This window comes from Mobula hypostoma, chromosome 2 (genome assembly GCF_963921235.1).
Source record: "Mobula hypostoma chromosome 2, sMobHyp1.1, whole genome shotgun sequence".
In the NCBI taxonomy this organism is placed as follows: Eukaryota; Metazoa; Chordata; class Chondrichthyes; order Myliobatiformes; family Myliobatidae; genus Mobula; species Mobula hypostoma.
In genome coordinates, this window is record NC_086098.1 from 62,945,846 (window position 1) to 62,966,722 (window position 20,877).

General features: G+C 38.3%; 1 protein-coding gene across 1 annotated transcript; it reads right to left on the reverse strand.

Moving 5' to 3' along the window:
* Window positions 1-2,017: 2,017 nt before the first annotated feature.
* LOC134340583 (transcription factor E2F6-like) lies at window positions 2,018-18,949 on the reverse strand. The gene is made up of 6 exons (XM_063038001.1): window positions 18,701-18,949; window positions 13,799-14,003; window positions 9,796-9,955; window positions 7,802-7,915; window positions 5,035-5,200; window positions 2,018-4,234 (listed from the first exon to the last, which is right to left on the reverse strand). The coding sequence occupies exons 1-6, from the start codon at window positions 18,717-18,719 to the stop codon at window positions 4,215-4,217; spliced, it is 684 nt and encodes a 227-aa protein (XP_062894071.1). The 5' UTR covers window positions 18,720-18,949; the 3' UTR covers window positions 2,018-4,214.
* Window positions 18,950-20,877: the final 1,928 nt, after the last annotated feature.

Consider the following 20,877-nt stretch of genomic DNA (forward strand, 5'->3'; position numbering starts at 1 on the left):
AACTTTCTGAGGACGGTCGAAGAATTGTAGCAATGCATGAAGCTGGAAAAGGCTACAAAGGCATTTCTAAAGGCCTGAATATTCATCAGTCCACAGTAAGAGAAATTGTCTACAAATGGAAGAAATTTAATACTGTTGCTACTCTCCCTCGGAGTGGGCATCCTGTAAAGATCACACCAAAAGCGCAATGTCTGGTGCTGAAGAAGGTGAAAAAGAAAACAAGGGTAAAAGCAAAAGACCTGCAGAAATATTTAGAACTTGCTAAAATCTCTGTCCATGCGTCCACTGTAAGAAAAACACTGAACAAGAATGGTGTGTCAAGGAAGGACGCCATGGAGGAAACCGCTACTCCCCAAAAAACATTGCTACACATCGCAAGTTTGCACAAGACTAAACTGGATGTTCCACAACACGCCTGGGACAATGTTCTGTGGACAGATGAAACAGAAGTTGAACTTTTTTTTGGCAGAAACGCACACTGCTATGTTTGGAGACAAAAAGGTGCTGCACACTAACACCAAAACCTCATCCCAACAGTGAAGCATGGTGGATGGAGCATCATGATTCGGGGCTGCTTTGCGGCCTCAGGACCTGGGCAACTTGCAATCATTGAAGGAACAATGTGTTCAAAATTGTATGAAGTCATCTTACAGAAAAATCTCAGGGTAGACGTCCCAATGCCTGAAGCTTAATAGAAATTGATGATGCAACAAGACAATGATCCAAAACACGAGAGTAAATTAACATAATGGTTTACAAATGTAACACGCTGTAAGGTTTCACTGCTAATGTAATGGCTTCTCTGTAATGTTCCACTGCTGAGGTAATGGTTTCTCTGTTGCAGCAATGTTTGGGTTTTATGACTAGAGATAATGGGGCATGCTCGTCAATGAGCAGGATGTTGTTCTTTGTTGTGTGTCTGGGAGCCGGGAATTTGTGGTCTTTTGCTTTGAACAGATGAGGAGAGAAGACACGAATGGAGAGAGTCGGTAGACCTCGGACTGAGTGGATTTGGAGCGAGGGTTCGAGGTCAGCGATGATCGGAGGAGGTCGATGGTGGACGAACAGCCTTATCAGTGAGTTCCAACATTGTGCATTAGACTGTTTCATGAGAATGGACTCTTTTTTTTGTTTTCTTTCCTAACCATATAGTCAAATTAAGAATTATAACTCAATCGTTTAATCACATATTGTGTACTGTTTGTTATTTCGTGGTACTGATTTGTAACAGGGGACACATTGGGCAGCATCCACCCAAATGAGATTTCTTAAGTTTGGCCGGGCCGGGGGGGCTATCATCCCCTATATTAAGCCACTAGCCAAAGCAAAATTTATCAACGAAGAAAATGCGTTTTTGGAATGGCCAAGTCAGAGTCCAAATCTTATCCCAATTGAGATGCTGTGGCATGACCTGAAGAGGGCAGTTCATGAAAGGTATCCCAGAAATGTAGATGAACTGAAAGCATTTTGTATGGAGGAATGGTCTAATATTCATCTTTGCCATTGTGCAAGCCTGATTAACAGCTACAGGAAACATTTGGTGGAAGATATTCCTGCTAAAGGAGATTCCACCAGTTATTAAATACAAGGGTTCACATACTTATTCCAGCCTGGACTGTGAATGACCATACAATGTCTTCAATAAAGACATGAGAAGTACAACTGTTCGTGTGTCATTCGTTTAGTGGGCTGTGCTTGTCTATTATTATGACTTAGATGAAGATTAGACCACCTTTTATAGGCAAGTAATGCAGAAAACCAGGTAATTACAAAGGGTTCACAAACTTTTTCTTGCAACTGTATATGTGACAAATAAAGCTAATCTTACATGAAAGGTTGAATCTAAAACTTGTCTCCAAAACTATCTATAGCTACTTCACCATCCTTCAGACATAATCTGCATCAAGAGATAAAATCATTTCAAAAGCAACACACAAATAAGTTGGAGGAACTCAGCAACCTAAGCAGCATCATTCCTCATAAACCTTCAATAAAGTCAACACACACAGATACCAAGGTCATAATTTTATTACAGTGGGGAAATTGTAAAAATACACTAATCATTCAACGTGGCATAGGAAAGTGGACTTTCAAAGACATCAAATTAAAATTGCTTCAGCTGACAGCAGATGAGTAACAACTTCCAATCACAAAATGAGCTCATCTAGGTAAATTCAAGCAACACACATAAAACTTGCTGGTGAACGCAGCCGGCCAGGCAGCATCGGGACAAAGGGTCTCAGCCCAAAATGTCAACTGTACCTTTTCCTATAGCTGTGTTCACCGGTAATCTTTATGTGCGTTGCTTGAAATTCCAGCATCTGCAGATTTCCTCATGTTTGCATTTTTAAATTCATCTAGGTAAATTAATTTGTTACCACTTACAATCTAATGAGGTGTAAAACATCAGGCAAAAACTATCTGAGGTTTTTCTGCGGATCATTGTAATTTCACTATTTGTAATCTAAGCAGCAATTCTGTCATTTACAAGCACAACAGTATTTATTACCTGCAAAAAAGTAACAGTTTCAAGTAAGGGTTGTGTAACAATGTAAAGGCAGCTGAAACAGAACCACTATGTTTATTCTTTTACAATTCATTTCATCAGGAAGCTAACCACAATTCTCAATTAGCAATTGAGGAACCCACATTTTCACTAGTGAAGAAGGAAGTATTAATAAATTAAAATAGAGAAAATGGAAATGATTTCTCATAATCATACAAAATTTTGTTTGCTCTGTGGGTAAAAATCAAAAGCATGTGACCATTCTCCCATTCCCACGTCCAATGAAAATAAATTATAAACACGCACATTAAAGATAACCTGATCTCAGCACCCTTGTGTTACTAAATACAGTTTAAACCTACAAAGATAAAGATATTAGAGGGGAGACAAAACATACAGATGGCCATATAGTCTGATCAAATTATATTACACTGATACTGGTTGTGGTGGTTAAAAGAAAGTCCGTTATTTCACTACTCTATGTAAAAGCACACCATGGTCCCAGAACATGGCCTGGAAATGATTGTAGCCAATAAGAATTACACAATGCATTAATATTTATCCTTAGTGCTTGAATAAAATTATGTTGGAATATGATGGTTTAACGTAATTACCAAGTAACCTGCGAAGGATAATTTATTTAGTAACACTGGCAGTGATGGAGAAATGCAAGATAAATATATTTGAGAAAACTATAAACAAAATTAATTTTTAAAAAGATAAACAAGTTGTTCTAATGACTTTTAAAATTTCATCTACTGAAGTCTTTTTGTATTTTTTTAAATAAAAAGTTAAAAACTATAATAGTGTCCAACAAGATTCTTATGAAGTAGTTATCACTGGTCTGTCAGTGTCGGGGTGGGATATAAACATACAGCTTTATCCTTTTTATAGAAGTGTGATTTAATTTAGGATTTAAGACAATCCAATGCTGAAATGAAGGCTTAACTGTTGCAGATGCTGGAATCTGGAACAGAAAGAACAATAGAAGAACAGAGCAAGTCAAGCTGCATCTGTGTGACAAAAATTACAAGTTCCAATTTATGGATGAGACTGTCAAGTCTAGATGACGGTTGATGCAGGGTGTCAACCTGACGCAACATGTCTTCTTTCAACCTTTCCAGGTCCATAGATGCTGCTTGACGTGTTCTTTCAGCATTCTGCCTTTAATTATTGAGCAAATTTGACAAATTTTACCGTTTTTATAAACTGTCTGTGGTTAATAGATAAACCTAGATAATAAATTCCACACACCATGGTGAAAAAAAATGTTTTTGAGTCATCTTGTGTTCACACTGAAGATATTACAGCACATAAAACAATCTTCTATACATTCATTGGTAATATTCTGTAAGTTTATTGACATTTTCGGGATGCAGTTTCAACCATTTAAAATATTCACAAAAGCAAGTTGGCAAATCACACTTTTCCAAACCCACTCAACTGATCTACCAAATGACAGTCGATGATACTTTCTATTCAAAGCCATTTGGTATTTCTTGGTAACATACATTAAGAGTGGATTGCAATTGTTTGTATATAATTTGTCAAGACATGCAGATTGCATGGCCTCACAGGACACCATTTCTTCCAGCTCCTCAATGGGTATTCGGATCAGTGATCGACAATGGAAAATCCACAATGCATTGAAGTGTTCTAGTCTTCAGTAAAGTGTTACTTGATAGTCTCAGTACTGTTATTATATTCTTCATTCCGTAAGGTTTTCCTCTGAAACAAAATTAAAAAGCAATTAAAACCTAAAATTAAACATGAAGATTCAATATAGATACCTATAATTTACAGGTAACTTAATTCAGATTTTCACAGCATCAACCGTTCCTTGATTTTCCTATCCTTTACCACTGTAATATCTACTGGTTGAATCAATGTTCAGTACCTCACTTGAGGTAAGCTTTGCTCATTTTCAAGCACTCTGAGCAAGAGAAGGCATTCAAGACCTAAGCAGAAACTACTACAGTCTCTGAGCCATGTGCTTTATTGAATGAGAGATAATCTTGCAGATGATCCCAAAAGGCGATACTAACCCAAATATTAAAAGTATATTTAAATAAACTTTAATATCACATACATATATTTGTCATATACAAAAGGTATATGAAATGAAGCTGAATAATTGTTCAGTAAAACACAGATGACTAAAAACAAAAAAGATAAAGCACTTTGCCCACAAGGACTTAAGCAAATTGGCACTGTTTATAGGCTAGCAGCCTTGACCAAAATCTTGCTAGATGAATTGGCATCCAGAGCTCCTCTTGAAAGTTATTCCTGGTCTTAATGGTGAGTATAGCGACAAAGCACACATAAACAACTACAACTACAGTCACAGTCAGAACTCTGCACTTGCAACGTTCAGCCAAAGCCTCTGCAGCTACGCCCAACTGCAGACTATTAGTAGGAATGATTTATAGTTTATTCAAGTTCTGAAGTGATTTAGCATTACAGCATCATTCTGCATAATCACTCAGAATAAATGTTTATTCAATCTTGCCATAAATAAGGAGCATCACCTCTATCAGGTGGTAACGTCACTGCCTCATCTGTTGAGGAGACTGTTTTATTCCCATTGGATGTGTCATCTTCACACGTTTTAGGAGGACAATGTTCTTCCTGTATCTCACACAGAAATACATCAATTGGTCCTTCAGTACTCTTTAAATAAACTTGGATTTTCTCCTATACAAATATAAAAAAAATGTTTTATTTAAGTTCTAGAAATAAAATGCAAACATTGTATAGAAATACAAATACTAAGTCTTTAGTAACTTCAATGCAAACTGAACAGGCCATCAATAAAATTGTTTCGATTTCAGCTCAAAGAATCTGCATAGCCACAAATGGAAAAAGTTTCATAATAATGACAAAATACAAGAACATCCTTTCAAAAATCAGTAACTTAAGGGTGACAGTGCACTTTTAATAATAAATTAGCAATTTTAGTGAGTGTCCGGATCACCAGTGATGTTAGCTTTGTATGTTAAAAAAAAGTGACTTCACTTTTACAAGTTTTATTGGTGCAGATTGACTATGTTCAAGTTGATTAAACATTTTTCAAGTATTTAAAGAAAACTTAAACTATACCTTTGCATCATTACTTTGAACTGGTTGTAGGGGAGGGATGACTTCTATTTTGCATACTGATAGTTTGGGCCACCAGTAACATTAAGAATGGGTAAAGATCCATTAATGCAGACTAACTCCAATTTCAAGAGTAACAGATAATAATTTTCAGGTCTTTTAAATTAAATGAATGTTTACAAGGGCCCAAGGACAAAACTAACCACAGAAAATGAAACATAACCATAATGAATTTGAAGAGATGACTTAGCAATCAATTCCCAATTCAGTTAAATATTTTTGCATTTCCATGGCTAATCTTGAGCCACACATTTCCATGCACTTGAAAAAAGTACATTAGGAGTCTTAAATTATTTTAATATTCTCCTGACTGACTTCCCATCTCACAAATTTCTTTAAATAATCATCCAAAGCTCTTCCACTTGCATACTGATTCTCCCCAAGTCTCGTTAGCCAATTTTGCGCTGCTGACTCTTACTACACCATGTCGACATTGCCTCAGTTTTGCTTTCAATCCAGTAGTGCACAACCATACTCACTACCTGGAATGACAATGAACTCAATTTTGACAAATCCCTCCATGGCCTTGCTTTTCCCTAGTCTGTTACTTTTGTCAGTAGCAGTACTGTGGGATCTCTGCACTTCTCCAAACCAAGCTTCCTGACAGCTGATTAAAATAGGAGACTGAACCCTAAGCTCTGGAATTCCCTTCTTAAAATTCTCTTCCTTTTCCCTGTTACTCCAACATGTTCCTTAAAACCTCCTACTTTGACCCCACCTGATTGGATTCCTCTTCTAAGGATAAGCATACTGTATTGTGACAGGGTCCTGAATTACCCCTATTAACTGTGCTTTTGAAAAGAGAGAAAGAGAGTTATTTACCACCAACATTTTAGAGAGAGGGATAGAGGGGGAGGGATGGGGGGGAGGGACAGAGAGATGAAGACCAACTGTTGGACTGTTACTTTAAGGAACGAGAAAGAACTGGTTAACTGTTGTATTTCTGCTGAAGTGGAGATAGCATCGAGCAGCTCGTAAGTTGCTATGGTGACTGAGGGTGTTGTTAAATGGGCAATTGATGTTATGATTTTCGGCAGGTTGTTGATACTTCTTCAAGGACTTTTGCCTACTTGTGCATTTCTTCACAGAGAGAGGAAGGAGGGATTATTTGAATGACAGTTGATGCTCAGCACGGGAAGGTAAAATAGGAGGTCAGATGACAGACCTCAGACACATGTTCTGGACACTGAATGAGCATTGTTGTGCCCGCAGAAAAAGTGGGTTTTGGAGGATCGATCAGGCAGATCGATCCATCGCTCTTGCAGTGAGAAGAGGAAAGGGGTTGACTGGTGGGGAGTTGTCCATGTGTCCACCCTCGCCTGGGGGATAGCTCCACGATAGGAAACCGGACCCCTTTGTTAAAGTCACAGTCGGTGACTTTTAAAGGATTTCGAAGGACAACGAGAAGATCGACAGCGCCAGCTCACCTGAAGACTCAAATCTCTCCCTCACTACTCAGCTCAATATCATGAACTGAACTGAACTTTACTCATCATCGTAAGACTGTATATTTTTACCCCTAGACTTAAAGAGGCTTGATTTTTCATATTTTTTACTTATATATAATCATTGCTAACCTGTTTGATTTATCTACATTTATATTACTGTATTGTGTAGTTACTAATAAATATTATTAGTTTATAGCAATACTGGACTCCAAAGTGTTTTCCATCTCTGCTGGTTCTTTATTCTCGTCATGGGGTTCGTGACAGTATACATTGCAGATAGTGCTGCTGTCGAAAACCTTTAGAGGTTATCTTGCCACATTCAAGGCATCATATAAATCTAAACTGTTTTCTACTCTCAATATTGTTGTGTTCTTTATATTTATACATACCGTGGGTTAACAATAAAGAATCATATTCTGGAAGACATGAAACTTTTATTTACAACAACAAAATCAAACCACGTTTTTACCAAGCCATGTTCCAGATCATTCTATCATTTCTGTGCATGCTCAGAACTCTCTCCAATCACGTTCTGACACGTCATTACATGTGATATCACCCTGACAAGTTACACAATAACAGGCAGAAAACTCTCCTTCAAAAATGATAAATCAACATTAGTTACAACTGTATGCGAATGACTCCAAACCTGCAGACATGGCAGAAACCAAAAATGTTAAAAGTACCTTACCTCATTGGGGACAGGTACTTCCAGCTTCGTTTCTTGTGGAGCTTTGATTGCGATTACAATCTGTTCCTTGAAGGCTTGAAGACCGTGGATGTCCTTGTAAGTTACATATGCTAGTGTATGCCGTTGTTAAGATTAAACCTGATTACAAGTTGTGGAAAACAGAAATCTTCAATGATATTCTAATGCACTTTTCCTCAATTACTATCCAAATTTAGATGCAAAACTTCCATAACTTCAGATGTATAAAATTAATCAGATTGTATAATTTGCTGTCCAATTATTTTGAAAACCAAAGGTTCAGCAACAGGCTCACTGGATGTACGTTCCTACGCCCACTTTAAATTAATACACTGGGTCTCCATATTCTTGTGCTTCTCATCAGGGTTTGCTGAAAATAATATTATAGACACTGTGTAGGCATTAAAAGTATTATGGAGTATTGATTGCAACAGCATCCAAAGTCTGCCAGCATGGCATCAAAGTCTCAAGTACATTGGATTAAGGAAGTTTTAACTATAGTTTAAAATAAGTTTATCTTAAAAAATGAAATGGTCATTATATATTTCAGACTGTATAAAAGCACATTGCTTTTGTCAAAGCCACTGCTGCCCTCACTGCAGCCAATGAAGTGAATGGGAAGCATCATGCCAATACAATGATTAGAATTTCTCTCTGGATAGCCAACTACCCACCTTGCTTCACCTATCTTTACTGTGAAAAGAACTCATCAAAATCTACTTGTCCAAACTTGATTTTAATTGCCCCTTCTAACCATTCTCTAAACCTCAACTCAACATCTCAGCCCAAAACGCTGGCTGTTCATTCATTTCCATAGATGCTGCCTAACCTGCTGAGTTCCTCCAGCACTTTGTGTGTTGCTTTCAACATCTCAAAATATATGTAGGAAGTATAAATGGAAATATGTAGAAATCAAAAGTATAATTATTTATCAGCAATGATTTCAAAAGGGAAAATGCTTGTTACTAACCGTGCTGAATGCAGAGAGAACAGACAATGGACATACAAGAGATGCAATTTACATTTTCATCAGGGTTTTGCTAATAGAACAATACGTCAGAAAATTCAGATGCAAGGGAAACGCAGTTATATAAATTGAAAGCTGGCTTCAAGACAGTGGACAGTGAGAATGTAGGGTAGCTATTTACAGTACAGAGTGGAGGATAGTGCTCATCTGCAAGTTCAATAAACTTTTGAATCAAACTATTTTTAAGTCTGTATTTGATACCGAGTATGGAAGTACGATAATACTAAAGATTGCAACAAATTATAGGCTATTAATAAAGTTGTCAAATAGGAAAATAAGTGGAAAATAGTCAACACAATAAAGGTGTTGTGGGGTATAGGGATGTAGAGAGTTAAATATGGAAGGTACAGCAGGAAACAATGGGACCTACAGTACAAAATGCCAATCTCTAAAAGTTGACAACAGGTTAGCAGGCCCATAGAAAAAGCAAATCAACTCTACAGTTTATTTCTAGGAAGGAGAATTTTTTAAAAAGCAGATAAGCAATCGGAGAATGAAATCAGAAAATACTGGAAATACTCACTCCCTTTCTCACAGTGCTTTCCATGAACCCAGAGGAAATGTAGCACCACTCCTTTTATCTCCTGTGCAAATGATCTGCAGGGACCTAAACAATCATTCCAAGTGAAGCAATGGTTGCCTTGTACCTAGCATTTGGTTCTCATGATGTGTCACTGCATCAGCCTGTCTAATCTCTCAGTTTGAGGCTTTTAATTTCAGAACTATTAGAATGTTTCTACGAGATTCCAATCCAACACAAGGCCTAAGAATGAGTCACAAATCTAACACTGATCAAAAGTACACTTGTTGTGTCACAACCACTCTAGAGGCTTTTCCACATTTGCAATCTTACAAAACATTTTGTAGTGCAGCACTATTCAAAACAATGTCAATGTTCTCAAAATTGAAAGCAGACATGTATAAGTAACTTCCTTAAAACAAAAAGATATCTTGCATTTTCTTTGTCTTCTGTTAAATTGTATAACTGTTGAGCACAGTCCTTGATTAATTCATCTAAAGAATTCTCTACCGTTGTTAGGTCTGCCAGTTCTTTTCTCAGTTTTCGAGATTGGGCTTCATATGCTAATCTTTCTTGTGGATTTTTGCCTCTAAAAGACAAATAGAAACAGGTAAATTGTAAGCTACTATAAAAGCTTACCTCTTTTTGTTTAACTGGAAGGCAATTAGTACAAAATATTGCACATAAAATGAAATCACAGGAAAATATTCTGTGGAATAAAAATTATTGCATGTGAATTGATTATTTCACAGAGATTAATTAACAAGATAAATTACTTAATAGTCCAATAAGAGTCTGGTCACATAAGAGCAAGACATTGCCTTACGTGGGAGCAATAGTACTAACATTTCATAAAACAGATACTAGGTAGATACCATTCTTGCAAACTTACTTAGAACTAAAATTGCAGCTTTCCTTTATTAAATAAGCATCTTTGCCATGTTAGTAATTTAACTGAAATTAACTAAAATGGGTAGTCAGTTACAGTGGCATGCAAAAATTTGGGCACCCCTGGTCAAAATTTCTGTTACTGTGAATAGCTAAGCGAGTAAAAGGTGACCTGATTTCCAAAAGGCATAAAGTTAAAGATGACACATTTCTTTAATATTTTCAGCAATATTGCTTTTTTATTTCCATCTTTTACAGTTTCAAAATAACAAAAAAAGGAAAAGGGCCTGAAGCAAAAGTTTGGGCACCCTGCATGGTCAGTAACACCCCCTTTGGCAAATATCACAGCTTGTAAACACTTTTTGTAGCCAGCTAACAGTCTTTCAATTCTTGTTTGAGGGATTTTCGCCCATTTTTCCTTGCAAAAGGCTTCCAGTTCTGTGAGATTCTTGGGCCATCTTGCATGCACTGCTCTTTTGAGGTCTATCCACAGATTTTCAATGATGTTTATGTCGAGGGACTATGAGGGCCATGGCAAAAACTTCAGCCTGCACCTCTTGAGATAGTCCATTGAGGACTTTGAGCTGTGTTTAGGATCATTATCCTGTTGTAGAAGCCATCCTCTTTTCATCTTCAGCTTTTTCAAAAATTATAGACGATGTGATGTTTGCTTCCAGAATTTGCTGGTACTTAATTGAATTCATTCTTCTCTCTACCAGTGAAATGTTCCCCGTGCCACTGGCTGCAACACAAGCCCAAAGCATGATCGATCCACCCCCATGCTTAACAGTTGGAGAGGTGTTCTTTTCATGAAATTCTGCACCCTTTTTTCTCCATACATACTTTTGCTCATTGTGGCCAAAAAGTTCTATTTTAACTTCATCAGTCTACAGGACTTGTTTCCAAAATGCATCAGACTTGTTTAAATGTTCCTTTGCAAACTCCTGACACTGAATTTTGTGGTGAGGATGTAGGAAAGGTTTTCTTCTGATGACTCTTCCATGAAGGTCATATTTGTGCAGGTGTCGCTGCACAGTAGAACAGTGAACCACCACTTCAGAGTCTACTAAATCTTCCTGAAGGTCTTTTGCAGTCAAACGGGGTTTTGATTTGCCTTTCTAGCAATCCTACGAGTAGTTCTCTCAGAAAGTTTTCTTCAACTTCCAGACCTCAACTTGGACCTCCACCGTTCCTGTTAACTGCCACTTCTTAATTACATTATGAACAGAGGAAACAGCTACCTGAAAACGCTTGCTATCTTCTTATAGCCTTCTCCAGCTTTGTGGGCATCATTTATTTTAATTTTCAGAGTGCTAGGCAGCTGCTTAGAAGAACCCATGGCTGCTGATTGTTGGGACAAGGTTTGAGGAGTCAGGGTATTTATAAAGCTTTGAAATTTGCATCACCTGGCCTTTCCTAATGATGATTGTGAACAAACCATAGCCCTAATAAGCTAATTAAGGTCTGAGACCTTGGTAAAAGTTGGCTGAGAGCTCAAATCTCTTGGCGTCCCCAAACTTTTGCATAGTGCTCCTTTCCTTTTTCCCCCCCACTCTATAATTGTACAAAACAAAAATAATACACTAATCTTGCTTAAAATGTTGAAAAGAATGTTTCATCTTTAACTTTATGACTTTTGGAGATCAGTTCATCTTCTACTCACTTAACTATTCACAGTAACAGAAATTTTGACCGGGATGCCCAAACTTTTGCATGCCACTGTATATTGGCTCTCAAAAAGATACAGTTTAAACCTACATCAGTTAACAAAAAACACGAACCCTTTTTGATCAACACACACAAACTGCTGGAGGAACTCAGCAGACCAGGCAGCATCTATGGAAAAAGTACAGTTGACGTTTCGGGCCGAAACCCTTCGGCAGGACTGTGAGTGTGGGAGATCCTGTCCTATTTAAAGAATATAAACCTGGGTCTTCACTATCAAAGTCTGATCTGCACCACTTCAGTTTGCGGTAGTGTACCATGTCTCGATCAACGGAGATTCCCAAGGACCTCAGAAAAAAAAGTTGTTGATGCTTACCAAGCTGGAAAAGAATACAAAACCATTTCTAAAGAGTTTGGGCTCCACCAATTCACAATCAGACAGATGGTGTACAAATGAGGAAATTCAACACTGTTGTTACTCTCCCCAGGAGTGGTCTTCAATGCAGGTACACAACTGACAAAGTAGAAAAGCTTTATAGAACAAAAAAAAGTCATCCAGAAGGCAATCTAAACTACTTTTAGCAAAAAGTTAGTTACTAATGCTCAGTTTAGGTTCTGTCTCAGCTCAGGACCTCATCACAGCCTTGGTCAAAAAAAATAATGAGAGCTGATTTAAGGTGGGAGAAATGACTATCCCATTAAATAGAGCATCAGGAAGCCTTACACACTATTGCAAATAACTGGGGGGCAAAATTTGCTACTGACTGGAGTCAATGTTCACAAAACAGAAGGTGATTATGGCTGCTCAAGATCTCACTGACAGGACATCACTGCAGGAACTCTTCAAGACAACAATCATATCCCCTTTGTTAATGATCTTTTCCACATAATAAGAAATGTGATCTGTGTTGACGCCAACACAAATTCTCTTTCTACTTGCAATGAGAGATAATGATATCTATATTTGCTTACTGCAATGCTGATACAATATTGAAACTGACAGGTAAGCAGCAAGTAGAATTTGTGATGTGCAATAAACATTCCTATATCTAGAATAACTGGAGCTTAACTGAGTAGGTTTACAGTAGAGTGGAACACAAAATTAATTGCAGTTGTTCCAGTTAAACCTAGTTGTGGATTTGTGCGGAAGCACGTAAAGACAAACAACTTCAACTTGATTAATTTTGCCCCAATTAAGATTTTAGAACAAAATATGAATAAGAGACTTCATCAATTACTAATAGCTCATTTTGCAGATCTTGTTGAAGCATTAACATTTGTGATTGGGCTTGAAGAAAACTGCACATCCAGATCGTCGAGATGTGAAATTCCCTTTCCTTCATCTCAGCTGTAAGGGACCATTTTAAAAATATTTTACAGGAATGGAGGTCAATATAGTAGCTGATAGAAAAAAAGTTTAAAAAGACTTGGAATATAAAACTATTCCAGAATTGATAATATACTTTAGGGTCAGAGAAAGCATTAAAACAATGATTATGGCTTAGTACTCCAATTAAAAATTCAGCCAAATTCCAAGTTCTCTTCAGATCACTGAAAACTGCAATTATGCTATGATTGATGCAAGTTTTGAATTTCTACTGTAACTACAGAGGTATGCACTCTAAAAGATGCTGAGTTTAATGGATTAATTATGCCAACTGCATGTAATTTTGCTGTCATTATAAATATAAAATCTGAGTCAATGTATTATTCAAAGTAAAACAAACATCAATTTCTAGTCAAATCTAGTTCAAGAAAACAAAATCAGGGATTGCTGGCATGACCTTACAGTTAATTTTCCCAACGAAGAACAGAAGAGGTATATTTAATGAATATGGAATTTTATATAAAGAATAATCTATTGTGAAAACTAACTTACATCCATTCAATCAGGTTTTTGGATTTTTTTCTCACCAGACAAATGCCATCCAGTACATTGGTGATATCGTAAACCCTCCTTTTTCGCACTCCAAGCATCCATGCCACATCATTGATGTCAAGGACCCCATCAGGAGCCTTACTCACAAGTTCCATAAATCGCCGAGTTAGACGTGCTAACGACACATCAAAACGTGGCTTTCTCTCTGTTACCAAAAGAAGAAACTAGCATGAACTTTCAGATTTAAAATAACAATCGAAGAGATACAGCACGGAAACAGTATTGAAACTAAGTACTAGAAATTCTACTGAAATAAAATTCAATGCACATTGAACAGGTATCCTTAAGAAAATCAAAAAGATCAATGCCTGAAATCCAGTACTAGGTCGGCAGACATTTCCAAAAACTGGAAGACCGAAGTACTTTCCCTTGGCCAGGCCATAACCTAAGCTTCTCATCACCAACTTGGTAATTAAAAGAAAACTTCCATAATCTTTGATGCAAATATCTACCACACGACCCAATTTACATTGGTGGTGCACAAGTGGAACAGGTCAAAAGCTTTAAGTTCCTCAGGGTGAATATCACAAATGACCTGACTTGGTCCAACCAAGCAGAGTTCACTGCCAAGAAGGCCCACCAGCACCTTTACTTCCTTAGAAAACTGAAGAAATTTGGCCTGTCCCCTAAAACCCTCACTAATTTTTATAGAAGGATTCTTCTAGGGCGCATCACAACCTGGTATGGAAGTTGTCCTGTCCAAGACCGGAAGAAGCTGCAGAAGATCATTAACAAGGCGCAGCACATCACACAAACCAATCTTCCACCCTCGGACTCACTGTACACCGCACGCTGTCGGAGCAGTGCTGCCAGGATAATCAAAGACACGACCCACCCAGCCAACACACTTTTTGTTCCTCTTCCCTCCGGGAGAAGGCTCAGGAACTTGAAGACTTGTAGGGCCAGATTTGGGAACAGCTTCTTTCCATCTGTGATAAGACTGCTGAACGGATCCTGACCTGGTTCTGGGCCGTACCCTCCAAATATCCGGACCTGCCTCTCGGTTTTTTTGTACTACCTTACTTCCCATTTTTCTATTTTCTATTTATGACTGAAAATTTAAATTTTTAATATGTACTATCGATTTGTAATCCAGGGAGCGGGAAGTGCAGAATCAAATATTGCTGTGATGACTGTACGTTCTAGTATCAATTGTTTGGCGACAATAAAATATAAAGTGTACATTCCAGTGATGACTTCCACATAAATAATTTTATTATAGAGTTCACTCTGAAAGCTCTTCTCTATGCTTCTGTTAATTTTAAACCTGACTGCTCTTTCTATCTGGCTCATTCATTTCTCTCCAAAGCATGAACTGAGCCAAAACACTGCTGTCCATGTCCCAACTTCTATGAATTCCCATTCAACCAGGATCTCCCTGCATGCGAACCCAAATTGGTCTTGATCTGCAACAATTTGGTCTTGATCTGCTCCAGTACTTTCAGCAAGTTTTCTGCCTACCTAAAATTTCACTGCTCTCTTGCTGAAAGACATGTCTTTAACTCCGAGTATGTTAAGTGATGAAATACCCATGCCGTTTCCACCAATCTTTGTCTCTCTACTTCCTCTTCTTTAAAACACTCTTTAGAAGTTCTCTTTGCAGAGCTTTAGGTCACCTGCTCCAATTTTCTTCATGTAGATCTGTAATAATTTTTTGTTCAATAACACTCCTGTGAAACCCTTTGGGATGCTTTCATGAAATCATTAAGCACAAAAGGAACAATTTTGCCTTTTGAGTCTCTGCCGACTCTTAATAATGTTTTATATTTTAAATCATTTTAAGTATTTTAAATAATGTTGATATTATTTTCTATGGCAAAGGATATTCATTCTAAATTTAAAAAATTATATTCGAAATAACAAATTAGTATTTTGGAATTAAGATGTCAAACTGAGTTTTGGTTTAATAATCTTATGCAGTTCACAACAATTTGGTCATAAGAAGGTTGTAAGCAGAATGTTGTGGAGTTGAGGGAGAAAAACTCCAGAGATAGCACAAATACTTCCAAAACTGAAGCTATAAAAATCAGGGTGAACAAAATGCCAAAAAATTGAGATCAGACATTTTTGGATGCTACATGGTCAAATGTAGAACCACACAGGGCCATAGTGGGATTTAATCTTTAGAATAATGCTACAAATAATATAGATCCTATATAAATTGATAAACACAAGGGTAACAAATAAAAGAACGACAGTAATTTGGATAAGTTTAAGAAAGATTTAGCTGAGGTGATATGGGGCTGGAAGCAAGAACTGACTGTATCATTCCATGCATCTCGATCAGCATTTTCAAGAAAATCTAGGCCAATGACTTTGGAGCCAGTAACTGCACTGAAAGGGACCCAATTCTAAAATTTTATAACAGACATAACTAATGAGAGAAAAAAAAAATCACAAAATGCTGTAAACACACCATATTTACATATGGATTTAGGACTACCGAAGTGTACAGTCTTGATTACAAAGTACTAGTGGGGTACATCAGTGTAAGGGTTAACAGCATCAGCTATAAGATCAGCGTTCAATTCCCGCCACTGTCTGTAAGAAATTTGTACACCCTGACTGTGACTGCACAAGCCTCCTCTGGGTGCTCTGGTTCCATTCCAACTTCCAAAGACTTAGGGTTAGAGTTAGTGAGTTATGGGCACACCATGTTGGTGCCAGAAGTGTGCCGACACTTGTACAATCCTTGTTGACTTGTTTTGATGCAAACAACACATTTCAATGTATGTTTCGATGTATGTGTGATAAATAAAGCTAATCTTTAATCTTAAAGCTTAAAGTCTGTGGTGGCCAGTGCTATCATGTTTGCTGTTGTGTGCTGGGGCAGCAGGCCGAGGGTAGCAGACACCAACAGAATCAACAAACTCATTCGTAAGGTCAGTGATGTTGTGGGGATGGAACTGGACTCTCTGACGGTGGTGTCTGAAAAGAGGATGCTGTCTAAGTTGCATGCCATCTTGGTCAATGTCTCCCATCCACTACATAATGTACTGGTTGGGCACAGGAGTACATTCAGCCAGAGACTCATTCCACCGAGATGCAACACTGAGCATCATAGGAAGTCATTCCTGCCTGTGGCTATCAAACTTTACAACTCCTCCCTTGGAGGGTCAGACACCCTGAGCCAATACGCTGGTGCTGGACTTATTTCATAATTTACTGGCATAATTTACATATTACTATTTAACTATTTATGGTTCTATTACTATTTATTATTTATGGTGCAACTGTAACGAAAACCAATTTCCCCCGGGATCAATAAAGTATGACTATGACTAATGTCACATTGGTCAGAAAAGAGCAGGTGTAATTCACAAGTGGAAATTACGAAGGGTTAGGGAGTATTCTGGAGTTAAGTAAATATAGCAGATATTAGTTCAAGCAATAACCATTCTTTAGTTTTTAATGTGGATTGCAAATTGCGAGCAGTAAATTGAAGTTAAAAGAACACTTTTGCAAATAAACAGGGTGCCCACAGCCTTAGAGATATGGTTTGCAAAATGGTGACCATGAGACATTTGTATATGCATGAGCCAAGCATTAAAACAATGGGGGTTGTGTTAACTGGCTTACATCAAACCAGGCAACATGGGTTAAGTTATTTGCACCATCTTGACTGAGTTCAAGCTGGCAGACCAGACTGATGTTGTCACTTAGCACATCAAACATGGTCATAGGTATAGGTAATCAACATGTTGCCCTGACAACATTAATTTTGGGTGTCTGGGTTTCCTGCACCCAAAAGGTTTTAAGAGTATTTGTAAGAAATTCTTTGTGACAGAGGTGTTTGAACATTCAGATATGTCTGTCACTGTAGATATGTAATTCATAGGAAGCACTGTCAACCCAACATGTTAAAGTGAATGATGTTATTGTAACTATTGAAATTGTAGTAAATCATCCAGTTACCATTGATCCTAAGGATATAAAACTGTGATATACTGTGGGTTTGTGAGCCTCTACCGACAGTGTCACCAGAATGATGCCTGCTTGCTGTTCAGTGTCCCGGTGACTTCCTTCAGAGGCACAACAGGAACTTAGCAACATTTAAATATAGATATGCCAGTAGCTTCTCATGGAATTATTGGCGTTTCCCCGTAAAATCCAAAGTAAAAGCTCAGTGAAACGAATGTGAACTAGGTGACAGAACTCAAAAGGTCCAAACAAAAACACTTACATCCAAACGTGTCAGTTCATACATTGAATACTATTCCGTTTCCTTCCCAATTCACAAATCTGCTTATTTTCCACTATTACTGAAATCAGTCTACTTTCACATGACTATTACTAGCGCTTTACAATCCCAACAAAAGAACTTCGACGTGAAATGTTACGTAAAAACTTAAAATACTTATTATGTGCGGAGAATAAATCGGTTCTCAGCTCAATGATCCTTGATTTCGCTTCAGAAATGCTACCGGACTTGAGAATTTCGCCAGCATTGCTCACGACCCCTACATGAAATGTTAACTTTGATTTCTTTTGCTTTAATCCCCACAGATGTGCGCCAAACATTTTACCTTTTGGTGCTCCGGGACGGAAGTTAATTTCACCGTCAAGTAAACAATGTGCAGTGTACATAAACTTCCCAGGCGTGCTTCAGACAAATGCACGCGAGAAACAAAAACGAAATCAAAAGCACAGATCTGGGCTTTAAGTGAGGTTAAAACTAACCATCACCCCATCGGAAAGAGTGCCGCCAAGGCCTAAGTTTGCACTCTCAGACCCTCTGCACAGGCGTCACACACGTAAATACTCCTGACACGAGAGGCAGCAACAAGCGAGGGAGGTGAGTGATCCGGGTGGCGCCAGCGCTCAGCTCAGCTCAGGACTCACTGTGACTGGACGTCGACATGATTTTCCTCTCCTCTCTCCAGCCGATGACAGCTCCTCAAGCGTCGGCGCCGAAGACCGCGAGCACCAAAACAAGCTTGTCTCGAATGGCTGAACACCCCGGGCCCTCGCCCAGCTCGAAGCCTTGGATCCCGCTTCGGCGCCCCCACGATCACCAGGCAGCCAATCCTACAGCACCCCCATCCCTTCCTGCACCGCCAATGTAAAGGCTGCCGCGCATGCCCAGAAGCCGGGCCCGCGACCAACCACGCATGCGCTCTAGTGTATCTCGCAGTCGCAGGCTCCGTTCTTCCACCACGGTGTCTGGCGGAATTTACAAAATGTTGGAGCTGGTCAGAAGAAATAAAAACGTAGATTATGTTTTAAACGAAGAAAAAGTCCATAAATCTGAGGTGTGAAGAGATTTGGGATTCCTTATGCAGGATTCCCTTGAAGGTTAATTTGCAGGTTGAGCCTGTGGTGAGGAAGGTAAATGTAATGTTAGCATTCATTTCAACAGATGGGTGCAGAGGAGATTTACAAGGATGTTGCCTGGATGGCGAGCATGCCTTATGAGAATAGGCTGAGTGAACTTGGCCTTTTCTCCTTGGAGCGACGGAGGATGAGAGGTGGCCTGATAGAGATGTATAAGATAATGAGAGGCATTGATCGTGTGGATAGCCAGAGGCTTTTTCCCAGGGCTGGAATGGCTAGCACGAGAGGGCACAGGTTTAAAGTGCTTGGAAGTAGGTACAGAGGAGATATCAGGGGTAAGTTTTTTACGCTGCCGGCGACGGTGGTGGAGGCGGATACAGTAGGGTATTTTAGGAGACTCCTGGATAGGAACATGGATCTTAGAAAAACAGAGGGCAATGGGTAACCCTAGGTAAATTCTCAGGTAAGGACATGTTCGACATAGCTTTGTGGGCCGAAGGGCCTGTATTGTGCTGGAGGCTTTCTATGTTTCTATGTAACTATAATATAAAAGTGAGGATGTAATCTTAAGTCTTTATATAAGTGCTGGTGGGGCCTCATTTGGAGAATTTTGGGGTCCTTATCTAAGAAAGGATATGCTAACATTGGAGAGGGTTCAAAGGAGCGTCACGAAAATGATTCGAAGATTGAAAAGTTTATCCTATCAGTGGCATTTGATGGCTCTGGGCCTGTACTCACTGAAATTCAGAATAATGGGGGGGGGGGATGGAAAGAGTATGAGAGTTCAATGGGCTCTATACTGGATTAACTCATTGAAATTTTCTCTTGGAAATTCGTGTGCTCGATGCTTCTTGCCGCATTTGGAAAGATAGCATTTTCAGGAATGAAGGTGGTAAGTCTAGAAAAAAAACGATGTTTAAATCTCAGTGTACCTGTCCTGTCATTTGCCTTACTTTGGGATTAAACAGCCATTGTCATTTGTCTTGTCTGGCATAAATTGCTTGTGTTACGGGGAACAATAAGCAGACATGGATCAGCTGAACTGACTGAGTCGTGGCACATGACAACTGTTCACAAACAGGCGAAGCCTCGTGTTGTTCTTCCTGAATTCCAAGCTGGAGAATTTGTGTAGTTTTCAAGCAATGCAGTTTGCGATCTCTGAATTGATTTTAGCAGAGCAATCAATAAAAAGAATCCTTTAATTAAATATTCCAAAATTAAATCAAAGGAAAAACAGCAGAAATTTGAACTTGGATCAAATAGATTGATATTATCAAACATTTTAATTTTCAGTAAAACTCTGCTTTTGTAAAGATTTAATGAAATATAGTTAATTTGATTGAGCTGTGTACACTAAGTCAGTCCTCTGAAATAGGCTTCAAATAAATTAAGTTGCTGAAAATAGCAGCATTTATCAATTTATACCCCTCAGCCTTCCACTTACCTAACATTTCCTCATTTCAGCCCTTGTCTGTATTAATTAAAGACAGTTACTTTTCTATACCATAATACAATCAAAATTTTGAGCTCAGGAAGCTGCCTAGTTACAATTTTTTAATTTTAACATTGTGAAAGGAAATGGTAAAGGTTTTTCTTCCAGTTCAGTTTCTTCCATCATTTAATGTAAATAAAAAAGTATTTTTTCCTTTCATTCTGATCCTGACCAATCAAGTACTTACTGAATATAAAGTGTTAGCATGACAAACTATCAGTATCATTGGTAATTAAATCAATGATTTTCAAAA

Bases quoted from the DNA above. Each gene is read 5' to 3' on its own strand.
- LOC134340583 (XM_063038001.1), bottom strand. The intron at 7,916-9,795 runs TATCTTTTTGTT...CAACGGCATACA, and splicing joins AAGACAAAGAAAATGCAAGA to CTAGCATATGTAACTTACAA. The intron at 4,235-5,034 runs GTGATGCTCCTT...ATTTTGTTTCAG, and splicing joins GACGTTACCACCTGATAGAG to AGGAAAACCTTACGGAATGA.